At 34.4% G+C, this 16,997-nt stretch overlaps 1 protein-coding gene across 2 annotated transcripts in view; it reads left to right on the top strand.

The window, feature by feature from the left end:
* Nucleotides 1–16,997, top strand: part of FAT4 (FAT atypical cadherin 4) — a 175,318-nt gene that overhangs the window by 70,286 nt on the left and 88,035 nt on the right. For both annotated transcript variants that reach the window (XM_040474420.1, XM_040474426.1), the window contains one exon: nucleotides 6,141–6,272. In XM_040474420.1, the coding sequence (XP_040330354.1) occupies nucleotides 6,141–6,272 (132 nt within the window). The remainder of the gene's footprint in view (nucleotides 1–6,140; nucleotides 6,273–16,997) is intronic.

Here is a 16,997-nt window from a genome sequence, read left to right as displayed (position 1 = left end):
ATGTTTTCATCCTGATTCATTAATAACCACTTTATTTAGCTTGCAAGAAGTTATGAATTGAAGAAAAAAATTTTAATTGTTGTTGATATAGTGACCTCAGTGAAATTATTGATTTAACTGGAGAATCAGTTCATAAAGGACCTTGCTATTTTAATCAATTCCTTAGCCTTGACCGTAACATATTATCTTCATAATATCATTTTGAATCAGTGAAATGCCATGTTTTGTAGTTATATCCCCACATATGTAATGATTTGATAATTGATATTGCTAATTAATGATTGCTCATTGATTATGTACTCGTATGCTGATTTATTCACTTAAAAACTTAAAAATGAATCCCCAAGATATAATATTATTCTTGATGCACTGTAGAATAAAATTATAGCCTGCATACTACAGAAAAAAAATTAGAGGAAAGCATTGTACTCATTTCATAGCAGCTCTTTACACAGTAAGTTTTTTGTTTGTTTGTTTTTAAGTACCTATTTATTCAGCGAGCTGAATTATCAAGGGCTCTTCCTTTAGCATAAAGAAGTTTGGTGACAATACTTAAAGCCATATTTTTATATAACTTTTAACTTTATTAAGCTACCAAAAGTCAGGCTATTTTTAAATTAATTGGTCATTAGCCCCCTTAATCTCAGTCATGTTTTTGTTTCTGAATATAATCATCCATTTACCAGGGTTTCGCTCTTAGGGATCAGGTGTCTCAACCAAGAAAGTCACTATTCTGAAGGACTTTAAATGGTTGAACAGTGGTGGTGTCAGAAGACAATACCTATGGTTCAACCATTAGCTGCAGCTCATGTTTTGTTATGAAGAAGTCAACCACAAAGTTACAACTGCCCTTGTAATTGTAGCAGGTGAAACCACATATGTTTCTGAAACACCAGCTATCTAAGCACAAAGGTCAGCATTTGATAGGCAGGCATAAAATATGCAAGTGCCTTATCTTCCTGGTGTAATGTTTCTTTAATCATTAAGGATAAATTTTCACAAACTTTCAGAATACATACCTTGAACATACCGCCTGGACTTAAATTATCGAAGCTGTTATAAGTTTTTGTTTTGTTTTTATTTTAAATATAGTTACTTGTGAAGGGAATTTTCTGAGTTCAAAATGTGGTCTTTTTATTTTATTTTATTTTATTTTATTTTATTTTATTTTATTTTACTTTATTATTTTATTTTATTTTCCTTCATTTTATCTTTGCAAAATGAATATTTAATGCAATTATTTTGATTGTTTCAGGTTTAAACAAATGTAAGGATAAATGTAAACACTAAAGGGGCAAATGCTAGCTTCTGTGCAGTAGTTCTTGGTTTGTCTTTTAAAAGAATGGAATGTATTTTTTAACATACGCATGTTTTTGGGGTGCCTGGGTGGCTCAGATGGTTAAGCGACCAACTCTTTTTTTTTTATTTAAATTTTTTTTTAATGTTGATTTATTTTTGAAATAGAGAGACAGAGTGTGAGTGGGGGAGGGACAGAGAGAGAGAGGGAGACACAGAATCCGAAGCAGGCTCCAGGCTCCGAGCTGTCAGCACAAAGCCTTGATGTGGGGCTCAAACCCGTGAGCAGCAAGATCATGACCTGAGCCAAAGTTGGACACTTAACTGACTGAGCCACCCAGGTGCTCCAAGTGACCAGCTCTTGATTTCAGCTCAGGTCCTGATCTCACAGTTCATGAGATTAAGCCCTGGCTGGAGCTCTGCAGTGACAGCTCAGAGCCTGCTTGGGATTCTCTCTCTCACTCTCTCTCTCTGTCCCTCTCTGTCTGTGTTCTCTCTCTCAAAACAAAACAATAAACTTTGGGGGAAAATGATATAAGCATGTTTTTTTTTAGGTTAGGAACAATATTTTAAAATCTCAGAATTTTAAAATAAAATAAACCACTAATAGTCACTGTCTACTATTAAAGTGATCTGGTTTGCACGGAAAGAAGTTTTTAAAAATTATAAAGTCTTCAATCTTGTTTCCCAATATCTTCTGTAAACTTTTAATTTTTGATTCCTGTGTTTTGTATAATAACATTTCAAAACAAATTTTACTGAATCTTAGTCCAAAGAAGGTAAGACTCTTAGGTTGGTGGCAGACCCAAGAGTGAGCCAAGCACATGTTAGAGTTTGGAGTCATCAGAAGGATGGTAACTGCCAAGGGCAAGATGGCAGACAGCTCAAAGAATTATCCTAGGTGTGGGAGATAAATCTTTTGGAATCAAGATACCAACAGTGTGTTTTCCCAGGGATAACTGTAAATGTTTCTATTTGTACATATTTCTATTATCAAACTCTTCTTCTTCCCTGCAAGAGATGTGATCTGTCTTGTTTTCTTCTGTATTTCTAGTGACTAACATATGTCTGTTATACGATAGATTTTAAAATATAGAATGGATAAATACTGGAATCAGTGACAGTCTCATAGGCAAGCAGCGTTCATAGTCCTGAAATTCTTGGTTGGTAGAAACATGCTACAGGGGATCAGGAAAAGTGAACGGATTGCAGGAAAAGACCTACCTGAGCTAAGGAGTTCATACCTCTCTTTCTACATAAATCATTACCCCAGGCTATTGAGAGAGCTTAGAAAAACCATGCCAAAAGCTTTTTAGGAATATCTAAGGTATTGTGGAATAGCAAAGAGATACTGGACAATTAAGAGAAATATCCATATTTCCATCCCCCAGCCTGAGAAAGAAATATGGAGGTCTTACCTTTTTGGTTGGCAAGCTGACACTGATTTTAGGAAAAACGATAGCCTGACTTATTAAATGGGTGCTATGTGATATCCAAAAAATAACCATTGCATATATCAGAATACAATGATGAAATGTTCTAGATCTGTTTTTATAACTGGCTGATTATAGATATATTCAGAAATGTTTAATTTTGAACTCATTAATATTGAACTAAATTTATTCTTTCTAGTAAAATGGGAAAGGTCTTTCTTTACGTGAAATGATGGAGTTGGAGAAAATTTCATAGAGCATGCATGATCAAAGACTTCTAGAGCTGTATATAGGGATCAGTAGTAGTACAGTCTTATTTCTTCTTAAAATTTGACAGATAGAGATTTGTTGGCTGACCCAAGATTATATGGCTAGTTAGTTCATATGTAAGTGATTCAGATTCCAGATATAAATAATATGCACATTTATGAAAATGTATTTGTATAGCTGTGACATAATTTTCAAATATGATTCATTGTGTTTATTGAACATACACACCTACACATGAGAGAGACAGGTTTGTCTAACAGTAGAGAAAACTTATGTGCTAGCTCTGTGTCATTGGGTAATTATTTAACCTCTTTAACTCTAATTTCTCTAAGGAGAAGATAGTAGTATTTTCCTCAAAGGCTCTTTCGAAGATTTTTAAAAATGTGTGTGTGTGTGTGTGTGTGTACATGTATAATCTAAAACTATGTCTTGCACATATGTTAGTTATTTTGTAATAACTATTAAAATATACAAAGGTGTTCAATTTATGCACTCAGCATTTATAATGAGTGTAATGAGTAAGGTAACTTTCTGGAATACCCAACATGCTTCTAGTGCATGGTACTGTTTCCTGATGCATCTTTGATGTCATATTTAATTGGTGCCAATATGGATTATCCTCACTCCTAGTTTAGTGTTCTTCCCTAAACACACACACACACACACACACACACACACACACACACACACACACACACTCATATACACTTACATAAACATACACTCATATATGCACATTCTCGCACAAATACACTTAGAAAACTCTCTCTCTCTCTCTCTATCTCTCTCTCTCCTCTCTCTCTTTCTCCCTCTCTCTCTCTCTCTCTCTCACACACACACACAATCATACACAAGGTTGGCATCTTGGTTTACAATTAGATTCAGTCATAAAATTATAGATGAAAGACAATTTAGAATTGAAAAAAATTCTATTAATCTAAAAAGTCAGAGTTAAGTTATGAGGTATTTTGGTTAGTTACCTCTTATTCTTCATTTATTTTCCTACAGTATTTTGAGTACTGTGCACACATATAATGTGAAGATAATTATTAATTTCTAAAGAATATTGATGATTATGTTTTTGGATGACCATTGGGTCATTTATTCTTAAATTCACATTTTCAGGCTTTTGAAATACATATATGCATATGTATGTCAAAGCTCTTCCTACATGAAAACTTTGTACATATTCAATATGTTTCAGAGATGAACAGTAACTTGTATTTTTTGAATTTGGCTTTTAGGACCTGAAATTCTGATTTATTAAGTCATTTTCTCAAAGTCTCTCCCTAGCTCTACAGAACTCTGAGGTCTGTGGTCACAACTTGAAAACCAAGAATAACTTTTTCAAAAATATTTTTAAGCTTGATTTATTTATTTTGAGAGAGAGAGAGAGAGCGAGAGCACATTGCATCAGGGGAAGGGCAGAGAGGGGGAGAGAGAGAATCCTAAGCAGGCTCCACGGTGCTGGTGTGGAGCTGGATGCAGGACTCAAACTCATGAACTGTGAGATCATGACCTGAGCTGAAACCGTGAGTTGTTTGCTTAACCAACTGAGCCACCCAGGTGCCCCAAGATTAATTTCTTATTAACCACTTCCCTCTGGCCTAAGCATTTTGCTGGCCTCATTGAAGTCTAGTCATCATAAAATGCTCTAAGACATATAGTATTATCTCAGTTTTAAGATGAGGAGACTGAGACCCAGATAAATTAAGCACTCAGGTTTATCCAACTAACTAATAAGTTGGGGAGCCAGAATCTGAATTTCAGTTTTTCTAATTTGAAAATCCAGGTTATTTACAAATGTGCAAGGCAGTTGGACCATGGCTGCAGTTGTACATACTGTGGACCTTTTCTTTAAAGGAAGTGGTATAGAGAATGATGTGAGCCCAAACTAGAAGTGCCACATTTCTAACCACTGAGACTGCCTGTTTCAACAATACCCTTTACTAATTTGAGCCATTTGTTATGATCAAACCTCTCCTATTAAAAGGTGCAACTAGAGCATAATAATTCTCTAGTATTTAATTTGTATATTGTTTCTTGGGGAAGGAGTTATTTTTACCATTTGCTCATCCATTTATTCATCTAGCTCTGCTCTATTTCCCATTCATTCCTTTTCGGAGAATAAGGACAGTCTCCCTCTACCCCATCTCTACCTCTTCCCAGAAAAAAAAAATCAAAATTCTTTTGCTCTCTTCTCTCTCTTCATATTCGTCTCCATCACTCTTAGATCTGATGGAGTTTTTACCGTGGAACTATAAAAGATGACATTTCATCCCATGAGAAAAATGTCTTGATTATATCCGAGCTAAATGGATGGATGGATTTTTCTCCATGACTTAATTTTGTGACCCAACTGGGGAAACTTGCAGTTTTATTAGCAGCTGTCTTCCCTTACTTATCAGATATTCAGCTTTTAGCACCTAGCTCAAAAGAGAAAACACATGGTTTGAAGCTATTATTTAGACTTCACAAGTCTTTGCTTCTAAACAATTTTTTCCTAGAGAGGGAAACAAATAACTCTGACTAGGATCTTTCAAACAAAGCTGTTAATATTTGCCATCTACATAAACACGACATCAGAAAGGAATGATTATTTAGCTTTAGTCACATTAAAAAGTGCTGGCAGTAGTGGAAAGGGAGAGAAAAGAAGATGAGTGTATTTCTCTTCCCCACAGGTTGGGAGTTGATTTTAAAGGGAAAAGTGCTGAGGGTTTCTTAAAACAAAATGTGAACTTCTTTGTTTCCCCCAGACATTGCCAATATATAAACATTTCAGGAAGAAATTCTACACCTCATTTGTGTCAGGCGACATTTCATGGTTGAATGGCAGACGGTCCAAAGTCTGGGCAGTTCTTCAGTGGTGCACAAATCGGGATTAAATCAGCAGTTGATCAGTGGGCCTTTTCTAGTATAAACTCCAAGGCAACCCTTTGAAATGAGTTTCACTTGGATTTTATATTTTTTTATAAGGATTTCATAGCTTTCTCTAGGGTATTTTCATTGTTTGGATGTTCTGTATAAAAATTCTGTTCTTTTTGGAAGGACTACCTAGCTAGTGGGCTCTTAGTATACATTTTAATTAGCACCTTGCAGACATGTGGGCCTTTCATGCGCTATTTGTTTCTCTCCTTGTAGGTTGAAATAACGCTTCAAGATATTAATGATAATCCACCAGTATTTCCAACAGACATGCTGGACCTTACTGTGGAGGAGAACATCGGAGATGGCTCTAAGATCATGCAACTGACAGCCATGGATGCTGATGAGGTAACTCAGAGCCTGAATTCATTTTGAAATCTAGTATCCCAGTGACCTATCAAGTTTCTACCATATATTGACCACTTTTTTAAAAAGTTTTTTTTTAATGTTTATTTATTTTTGAGAGAGAGAGAGAGACAGAGCGTGAGCAGAGGAGGGGCAGAGAGCTGTCAGCACAGAGCCCAACACGGGGCTCGAACTCATGACCTGTGAGATCATGACCTGAGCTGAAGACGGATACTTAACCGACTGAGCCACCCAGGCGCCCCTATTGACCATTTTTAATACCTAATAATTAAGGTTAAGCATCGTGTACTCTTTTTCAAAGAATATTAATTGTTGAAATGTGATATAAGAAGGCTAAGATAGAGTCTACCAGGAGGTAATTTTCCTTTCATCAGTAATTCATTTTTCAGTTAGTTGCTGGTTGCACTTTAGATTTCTTAGCCAAATTATTTTAATTTCACGAATAGTAAAAATATCAAACAGCCATATTTTTTATGCCTTTATCATTCCAATTTGCTATCCTAGCAGCTAAGGATTGAACTTTTATTTGTATTTGGCAAAAAGCTGATTATTTAAAATTAAAATATTTTAAAAACACTATTATATAGTGTTTGACTTAATTTGCATATATCTATAGAACAAAATATACGATTTAATAATAGCCTTATACATTTTAAAGAAATTATCTAGGCAAGCTAACGATTTTTCAAATCTGTTAATAAACAGAAATTTCTTATCTAGTAGTAAATGTAAAATTTGGGAACACAATTTAGATTACTGTCTTCTATATTTATATTTCAAGTTTAGCTAGTTAATTACCAAGCTCCAAATGGCATAACAACTTATAAAATTTGTAATTTATCTTTTTCCTGTGAAAAAAGCCCATTGCTTCCTTTCTCCTTCTTGCTAGGTAAAGAAATTGATTAATGTGATGGTGTTGTGGAAAGAGAGATAACCTTCCCAGACACCAGTATCACCTTTCACCTTGAGCTAACCCCAACACAAACCAGAGGACTCAATTTTTTTTTGCCCTCAATTAAACTTCAGAAGTATCTTCAAACTTGATTTTTGATCTAAGAGTAAGATCTCCATACATTTATTTCTTTAACTTTAAAAGGTTAATAAATAAAAAACAGACTGATTTAACAGCTAATACAGAAATGTAATGATGTAGTTTTTTTTTATAAATTTTGCCAAAATCTAAGGAAAAGTAAGCAAAAAAACCCATAAATATTTAGATAATTGTAGTTTTCTATTTAAAAAGATTTGGTGTTTTAAGTTCAGTATATTCTACTCAATTTTATAAAATGTTAAACAACAAAAACTCAACAAGTAAAATTAGAATTAAATTGGCTTCATTCAATGATTCATGAATCAGGCAGTGTCTCATCTAGCAAGAGAAAGGAACTCCAACAAGCTGTAGAAAAGAAAAAGTTTTTAAAGGCTGAATGGGGTGGAAAAAGGAAATTCTTAGCAATGGATGCGTTGTTTTGAGCAAGGTCACCTTCCTAAAGGGAACAGAGGGATCTATTACTCCTATTACCTCACCAGTGCTGACCAGGTAATTCCATTTGGACTTGGTAAACGTTACATTTCTAGGGAAGTTGAAACTGCAGTTAGATTAAGTATTACGGTCTCAGTTAATTGCCATGAGATTTAGCATAAGCAACTCCATTTTGGGACAGCTGTCTCCTTTCTACCAATTCCTTTCTTTTGATTCGACTCTCAGTTAACTGCAAAATATGATCAAAATTTAAGGCATCAGCACAACTCACAGATCCCACTCAGTTGTTCCTACAGCTTTTGTCAATCCTCTGTGTGGCATTCATAGGTCATGACACTTTTTTTTTTTTTTTTTTTTTTTTTTTTTTGCTTAATCTCTGTGAAGCCCATGACTTCAGGTTATAACTTTAAGTTGTTCATTCTCTTCATTCCTTTTCTGATGTTCCAGTCTTACTTAGAGAGATCATTTGCTTGGTTACTAGCAGTGCCAAACATGCATTTAAAACTCTTCAGAGAATACAATATGCCAGGGAGATTACTATGATTATTACATGCAAGATAATTTCTAATGTTTAGAAATTACTTCATAGCTTGGTCCCCAAAACCAAGCCAATCAAAATTAAATAAGTAAAAGAAAGACCCTGCCGAAGGAGTCACCTTTCTAAGAGGCAAGTGTCTTGCTCAGTGTTTTTATGTAACTGAGTTTCCATTTCTCCAAAAGTGTGCAGCAGATGATATTAGCCACAGCACAGACTTTGCTCAGCTAAAAAATATTCAAGGGACCAACTTTGTTCAGAGAGTCTAAGGACTTTTGTTGGGCAGCTATTGTCTTTGCAGACTGTATAGTACTTTCAAGAGTCAAGGAAAGGTTTCTAATCACAGCCTCATTTATATTTACTCCCAACCAAGGAAGTATGGCCCTGCAAAGAGAAGTGAATCCTGAATCATTAATTCTTTCTGGTAATTCCTTTCCAGCTCAACAGTATAAATCTAGGGGAGCCGACCAGTGAAGTGTCTTTGTGGATAGTTAGGAACACAGTTAGATAACCTAAGAGTCATTGCCTGGCTATGCACCAGGTACTTAGGCATTCATAGGTCCAAGGAGAATGATAACCACCATAGAGAAAAGACAGATATTATAGGGGCATAAACCATTCTTGATAAGGTGACACTGTTAATGGACAATAATGGATACAGAGGAGCTTTTAATGACAAATCCAGCAGCCTAAGAGACAAAGTCTCCCTTCCTTAGCAATGGCCTGGGAAATACTGATGATGGCATTATTTTTCTAGGCTAATGTCAGATTAAATGAAAGAAAGAAAAAAAGAGAGAGTTTTATGTTTAGTTGGAATGTGAAGTCTTGATCTGGCATCTTGGGAAGAAGCCATCTACCTTGATGTTGGCTATTTCTCTTTCTAGTCAATTTGACTTTGGAGGTCTCCTGCATTTGTGCAAGACCAGTTGTCAAGTGGAGTTTTCTTTAATGTGAGTTATTTTTCTGCAAGTCCCTGGAGTGTGGTTGCCATCTGGGTAGTGAGAAGGACCTGATACAGTCTTTCCCAAGGAGTTTGAAGGGAAGTCTCATTTCTTAACAAGTCTAAATCAGAAGGATGAGAGAGAATTGGAAATGTTACTTTGGTAAATTGTAGCCAGATATTTGAGGAAGCTACAATGCAGGATCTAGTATTTACATGTGTATAACAAAACCTCAAACACAATTAACAGTCTAGAATCTAATCCAATAGAATCTAGAATCCAATATCTACAAAAATGCAAACATACTTTTCTTTCTACAGTTACTCCCATTTTTAAAAGATAATTGCAGTAAAACTAATTTGTTTGCATATTTACATAAGTGCATTATTTATGATTATTTACATAAGTGCAACCAAAATAGCGGTTGCCCCTATAAGCTATTCTTTTTAAAATTTATTTATTTATTTTGAGAAAGAGAGAGAGAGTTCACACAGGTTGGGGAGGGGCAGAGAGAGAGAGAGAGAGAGAGAGAGAGAGAGAGAGAGAAATAATCCCAAGCAGGTCAACGCAGAGCCCAATGCAGGGCTCAAACTCACAAACCATGAGATCATGACCCAAGCCAAAATCAAGAGTCAGATGCTTAACCAACTGAGCCACACAGGTGCTCTGACCATATAAGATCTTTTTTAAGATTAATTTGCTGAAACCTTGGAAGCAAGGTACAAAGACAATTTTCCAAGGGGATATCTTGACTCCATAAAGTCAACCTAGTTCCTTAAAACTGATCATATCTGAATGTACACACATCTCTCTCAAATATGACATTCTAGTAAAAGCCTTGACTAGACTATTTCCAATTATGACTATTTCCAATTATGTCCTGTTAAAAGAGAATGGATCCTCATTGAATTTATGCAAACAAATAACAATATTGCATGAAACAATTATATTGCCAGAAAAATAGTTTCTGAATTCTGGAGAGATCAGGTAGGGAGAAAAAGCAGACGTTTCATCTTTAGTTACAAAGGTATACTTTACCATTCTGCTCTAGGCCATAGTAAAAAAGAAAAGCAAAATAAGAAAACAAAAGAAAAGAAAAAAGTTTTCTTATATCTATTAAAACAAAACACTAAAGAACTGGCAATGTTTTAAACAAAAGTCATGAAGAATTATGATCATCCTCCTTAGTTCATTTAGTTCCATGTAATTAATACTTGTTCTAATTGAATCCAGCTTTTTTTTCATTAGCTCTGGAAATTCTTGCCCATTTTTTTTATTTTAAATTTATCAGAAATCAGTATTTTAGAATACTTTCCACAAGTCTTCTTAAAAATTAAACACTTTTGCCAAAGCATCAGAATGAAATAACTGTCTATAAATCACAAAAGACTTAAAAATGGCTGTGATTAAAATCTGGTGGGAGGTCACTACAATGTAATTCACAAAGAAATATGCTTATTTCTATGTGTAAAATATTAAATGTAATTTTAATATAATAACTAGCATTATGACTGAAAACATTCCAAGACATATTATGTTTCCAGGAATTTTATATTATTTCTGGAACACTTATAACATATATCTATACAAATATAGCATTAAAAATTCTTTAGTATTATTTCTTATTTGACAATAATTTAATATATCAATTAAACTTAACTACTTTAATATCTTTTTATAAGGAGAGAGATCATATCTTTTGAGATATTTCAGGGACCCTCTTGAAAATCCCAAAGTAATTCAAGGTCAAAAAGACTTTGTTTAGAATTTTATTTCGGGGAAGTTTGTCAAAAAATATCAAAAAGGTTTTAAGATACTTGGGCAATTAAGACTATATGTCACTATGAAATAATATTCAGTTATTTATTTAACCAGTGACAATTGAAGACTTCATAAGCAAATATAGAAGACCTCATGGTTCTGAGAAAAATGTAATTCTTTTAATATTGAGAGTCCTAGGTTTCAGTAACCAAAAACTTGATAAAAACAACATGGGAAATTATTTTGACAGAACATAGAATTCTTGTTTTTTTTAGGCATGTTACTTTGAACAGTAAGGAAAATTATTTTTATAATCACTTATCAAGAATAGACCACTGGACCAAGAAAATTTTGTCTTTTTAACAGACAGGAAACAAAATTCTTTTTTTTTAAGTTTATTTATTTATTTTGAGAGACAGATACAGCACAAGTGGGGGATGGGGCAGAGAGAGAGGGAGATAGAGAATCCTAAGCAGTCTCCTCACTGTCAGTGAGCCCAACAGGGAGCTTGAACTCATGAAACTGTGAGATCATGACCTGAGCTGAAACCAAGAATTAGATGCTTAACGAACTGAGTCACCCAGGCGCCCCCAGAAAACAAAATTCTAATTTTGCACCAGCTTACTTTTGATATTAGAACTCAGTTGCTTAATTAATTTCATTCCAATCTTAACCAGTGTTGGTCACACATGAAATTCCTTTCCCTTGTTTTTAGTAGTTTTAGTTACATATATTAGAATTTATAATGCTTAGAAGCCTTTGATTTCTAATGAAAACTAAGAAGTAAGCAATTATAAACTGTCTTTTACATTAGCATTCTATGGATTGGCAGATTTACACTTTTTATAATTTCTAGAAACATGTACTTCCTCATAGAAAATTTCTCAACACAGCATAAACATGTTCACTAATAGGCCTAATTATCTTTAGTTTCTCTGTAAAAGGAAGCTGAAAGTGGATAAGCTCATGTTCAATAACTAATGTTTTAGTATTTTGCCTTATTTGGTAATGATCTGGATATTCAATGAATATAACTTGACTCATCATTTAACTTAACCAAGTAAAACTTTAAGGTTTCAGGTTACCAAAAAGATTTGAGGAAACTAAAAAAATTACCTAAAATTTTTTATACTAATTATATCTATTTTATTTACTGTTTCTTAACAATTACATTTAGATTGATGAAAATTTCATCATCACAAGTTATTTTTATTGCTGACAAATTTTATAAGACAGATAACATGACCTTATTTGATTAATAAATCCAAGTAAAATAAAATTTGCACGACTGTATTATATTCAATGTTGAAAAGTCTAAGGACATGTATATTTTAATTAACCAACAAACTTGAATTAGCTGTATTACTGAATATTTTCCTAGATCACATGGATTTGAAAAGCATTTGAGTCAGTTTTCATTGTATTTTTGAATTTTTTATGAATATTAAGTTTGTATAAGCACATATTTGCTTAAGTCAAATAAATATAGCTTTGTTCACAAACTAATTTTAATAATACTATCTGGAGGTAAAGGTGGTGGAATTCTCTACTCCCAGATGGTATTATTAAAATTAAGTTTAATATATATTATACATATACACTCATATAAATATAGAAAAAACACACATTATAGCTTCTATATACTTAAAATTTCCCATTAGTTCAAAATCTAAATGACCTTCTCCCCCTTTTTTATTCTGATAAGAATTACCTCCCCAAAGTTTATACATTAACACTTACATGTCAAAGGCACAGTGAAAATGAGAGTTTAAGATAAATAGGGGATTCTTTGGGATGGGTAAAAAAGAGTAAGTGAACCTTCAACTGTCTCTAGAGCTACATTTTTAGTTCTGCAAAGATTTGTAAGATAAGGACAGTTGCTCTCAATTCTTCAAAGAATTGGATTGCAACTTAAATGACATCATAGGTTGATTTACCCATAAATTCTTTTACAAGGGCTTTAGAAGGGTTTTCTTTCCTTCTGGATTCATAGTTTTATTTTAGTGTAGGGGAGAAGGCCTAAAAAAAGTTCTTTCAGGCCCTACAATTTGGCCAATTTCTGACCACAGAACTACTTTGTAGTTTTGAGCTGGAACAAACAGTAAATATTTCTGGCAGTATTGAATAACCCCTGGGAATGAAGAGGCATCCCCGAAGAGGATGTATAAGATATTTTGTTTTCCTCCTTATGCTGGGCGCTACAGACAGAGATCTGGGAGAGCTGACTCTGGCAAGAATTCTTACCCTTAGCTGGCTTCCGCCAGTTTTTCCAGGATCCATCTGTAGCATTTTACCAGAATTTGGCAAGGTTTTTCATTATTTTAATTTAGGTTTTCCCTTGGCTGTTTAAGAGAAAAACAGCAGTTTACCAGAAAATCCCTCAGAGTTCCATCAACTTTGGGAGATCCCCATTAGCAAAGAGCCCTCCTTCAAGAGTAGACATGTGGTGTCTTTAGGGTCATTAACTTGGCATACTTTTGCTTTTGCTTAAGGGAATTCAGACACAGGATTACTAGAACGAGTACTCAAATAAAGGAGAATAGAGGGAAGCAGTGAGACTTACAGCAACCTTATTTTTTGTTGTTGTCGCTTTGTTTTGTTTTTAGGTACCTTTTGTATCTTGAATTTTTCATTAACCTTTTGCAACAAATCTTTTAATGAAGCTCTTTTGGAATTTGGAGACTTTTGGAGGTTTTTTGTATGCCAGTTAAATAGGTATTCCATTCTGTTTCTTTGATTTGGGAGTCTTAGCTTTTAAACACACTTCTTAATGATCTTACCTAATTGGAACATTCCTCATAATGGCCACTGTAATTCTAGGTTATAATTACTTTGAGGGCTGGCAGCAGTTTGGCGGGACCCTAGCTGCAAAGGGGGTTTAACCCACATTTTTTTGTCCAGCCATATTTAGCTGGCTAATTGGGTGTGACCCACTTACCTGCCCCATCATATCTTGGGGCTCCCAGGGTGACAGATACCAAGCCAAGTTCTCAGAACACAAAACAAGCTTAAGAAGATTTTGCTGTTTTTGTAGATGGTTATTTCTTCCAGGATCATAGTTCTTAGACATAAAATAAACAGGTGTGCCGGAAAGTAGCAGAAACTCTTTAGATTTTAGACATCCCACTTTATTATAATTACTTTTTTCAGCTAAGCTTTTGGGTCTCTCGGAGCCAAACTAATACCTAAAAGAGATGTGGCTCTGGGTTGGTGACTGTGCAGTGTACCTCATTGCATGGAAATTTGCTTGAGATTAGCAGATGGTTTAGTGTCCTTCTAACTCATTCCATGACCAACTTATTCTAACAGACGAGTCTTTGATTTAGGTGGTAAGCATATACAATAGCTTTTAAGTGCTTGACCCATGCCCACCAATTTTTGCAGCTTTTTGGCCTCTGAGATCCCTGTTAACAATAACTTTTATCTACACAAAACAAGACAAACATGTGCCTCCTAACATGCCAGCAGCAATCAGATGTTACTGCAGACTGGCCAAGAGAAGGCCAGGAAATTATTAGCAAACGTATTGTTTTAGGCAAGGTCACCTTCCTGAGGGGAGCAGAAAGGGTCTATTGGGTGGATTATCTCACTAGCCCTGACCAGGTAATTCCATGTTGACTGGTTAAAAGTTAAATTTCTCAAGGAGTTGAAACTGCAAATAGATTAAGTATTAAGTCTTGGTTTGTTAACATGAGGCTTAGCACAAGGGACTCTAATTTGGGCCTGCTATATCCTTTTTAACAATTAAGAATTTTTCTTTCATGATTCCAGCTACCTTAAAAGTTATGTGACTATATTATTATTTATAGCTATATCAGCTATTATTTAGTAAATACTTCATTTTCTTAAAACTCTTCATTGATAATGTATATTTGGCTAGCTCAATTCATAAAATTTGATTAACTTTTATTTAGAAAAGTAGTAAACCTATGATCCAGCAATTGCACTAGTAGCTATTTACCCAAAGAATACAAAAAGACTAATTCAAAGGGATACATGCCCCCCAATGTTTATAGCAGCATTATCAACAATAGTCAAATTATGGAAAGACCCCAAATGTCCATCAACTGATGAATGGACAAAGAAGATGTGTGTGTGTGTGTACATACATACACAATGGAATATTACCCAGCCATAAAAAGAATGAAACCTTGCCATTTGCAATGACATAGGTAGAGCAGGAGAGTATTATACTAAGCAAAATAAGTCAGTCAGAGAAAGACAAACAACATATGATTTCAGTTATATGTGGAATTAAGAAACAAACAAAAAATAATCATAGGGAAAAACAAGAGGAAGGAAAACCAAGAAACAGACTCTTAACTATAGAGAACAAACTGATGGCTACCAGAGGGGAGGTAGGTGGGAGGATGGGTTAAACAGGTGATGGGAATTTAGGAGGCACACATTGTGATAAGCACTGGGTATTCTGTGGAAGTGTTGAATCACTGAATTGTACACCTGAAACTAATATTACACTGTATGCTAACTAACTGGAATTTAAATAAAAACCAAAAAAGAAAAAAAATATGTGAAGAATCAAACAAAATAAAAAAGAAAAAGAAAAAAAATTTTAAAAAAGCACCCGTGGGGTGCCTGTTGTCTCAGTAGGTTAAATGTCAGACCTCGGCTCAGGTCATGATCTCATGGTTCATGGGTTTGAGCTCTGCGTCTTGCTCTGTGCTGACAGTTCAGAGCCTGGAGCCTGCTTCAGATTCTATGTCTCCCTCTCTCTCCCTGACTCGCACTCTGTCTCTCTCTCTCAAAAGTGAATAAACATTAATAAATTTTTTTAAAGACAATTCACATTAAATAATTGTAACTGTAATGAGTCTTATTGGTTATTCTTTCAATAGGAATGAGATAAACAAACTTCCTATATTTTAAGTGGTTTATTCAAAGAGTGAAGCAATAATCATGTTAATTATGATAAAAAATATCCTAATGGGATATGCTATTCTCTTAAGAACTGATTATTTGAAAGAGACAACAATACTATGATGTTTATAGTATTATAATTTTATATGCCCCTCTGTTTTTTCAAGTTATGACAAATAAGGTTTACTACAAATAAAGTGCTGCCTGCCTGTTTATTTTTCTCCATCTAACTTTGCTGTGTGTGCACGTGCATGCATACTTGCCTTCAAGTTTATCTTTTGAGATGTTTATATTTACAGTGAGATCTGAGGAAAGCTGGGAAGGTCCTTATGTCTTTAGGTATTTATATCAAAATTATTTTAATGCACTTTGTTTTATTTCTATTGAGCTTATTTTTTAAGTAAAAAAAAAATGTAAGTAACTATGTGGGGGTTATCACTTAGACATCCTAGTATTAAAAGCTACTGAAATGTAAATGATGATATCTAGGATAAGTAAGAAGTGCATTTGGGGTGAGACAAGGTGTGGGGTTAAATGGACAGGAAAGTGTAAGGTTGTACAGAAAAGGGAAATGGAGGTTGAGTTTTATGCCTGAAGGCATAAAAATCACCAAGTACTTTGTAATCAAATCTCTTGATGGGGGGGGGGGGAGGGAAAGGCAGGAGAAGATGGGAGGGAGGAAGGAGGTTTACCTACAACTTTAAAAGAAAGGAAGATATTTCTTTAAAACTGCTCTTGGACTATTATGTTTTTAAGGATTAAGCTCATGAGGTTGCTTTCCTTCTTGAATATGTTTTTTCTTAAAAAGTTTTAGGAGCCTTTAAATGATTGCTGACTCTGTCAACTCATGACATGAGGAGTCAACATTTCTTTGGCCCTATGCCAGCTGGAATGGATACCTCAGCTTTCTATGGCATTCAGAATCTGGTTGTTTCCTTTTTTGAGTGGCTTGCAAAAAATTAATATTAATGCTTTTACATAAACCTTCATCCTATTTTCTACTCTATCCTCAGATTTTTACCTCTTAGTTGAATTTGAATAAAAAAATATATATGTATATATATTTGAAGTGTTTTCTGTCACCAAATCATGGCTGTTTTTTTCTTCCT

Source organism: Herpailurus yagouaroundi, unplaced genomic scaffold, assembly GCF_014898765.1.
Source record: "Herpailurus yagouaroundi ecotype Mexico unplaced genomic scaffold, PumYag 28, whole genome shotgun sequence".
NCBI classification, from domain to species: domain Eukaryota; kingdom Metazoa; phylum Chordata; class Mammalia; order Carnivora; family Felidae; genus Herpailurus; species Herpailurus yagouaroundi.
Note: the sequence above shows the minus strand (reverse complement) of the source record. Positions and strands in the feature narration are given on the sequence as shown.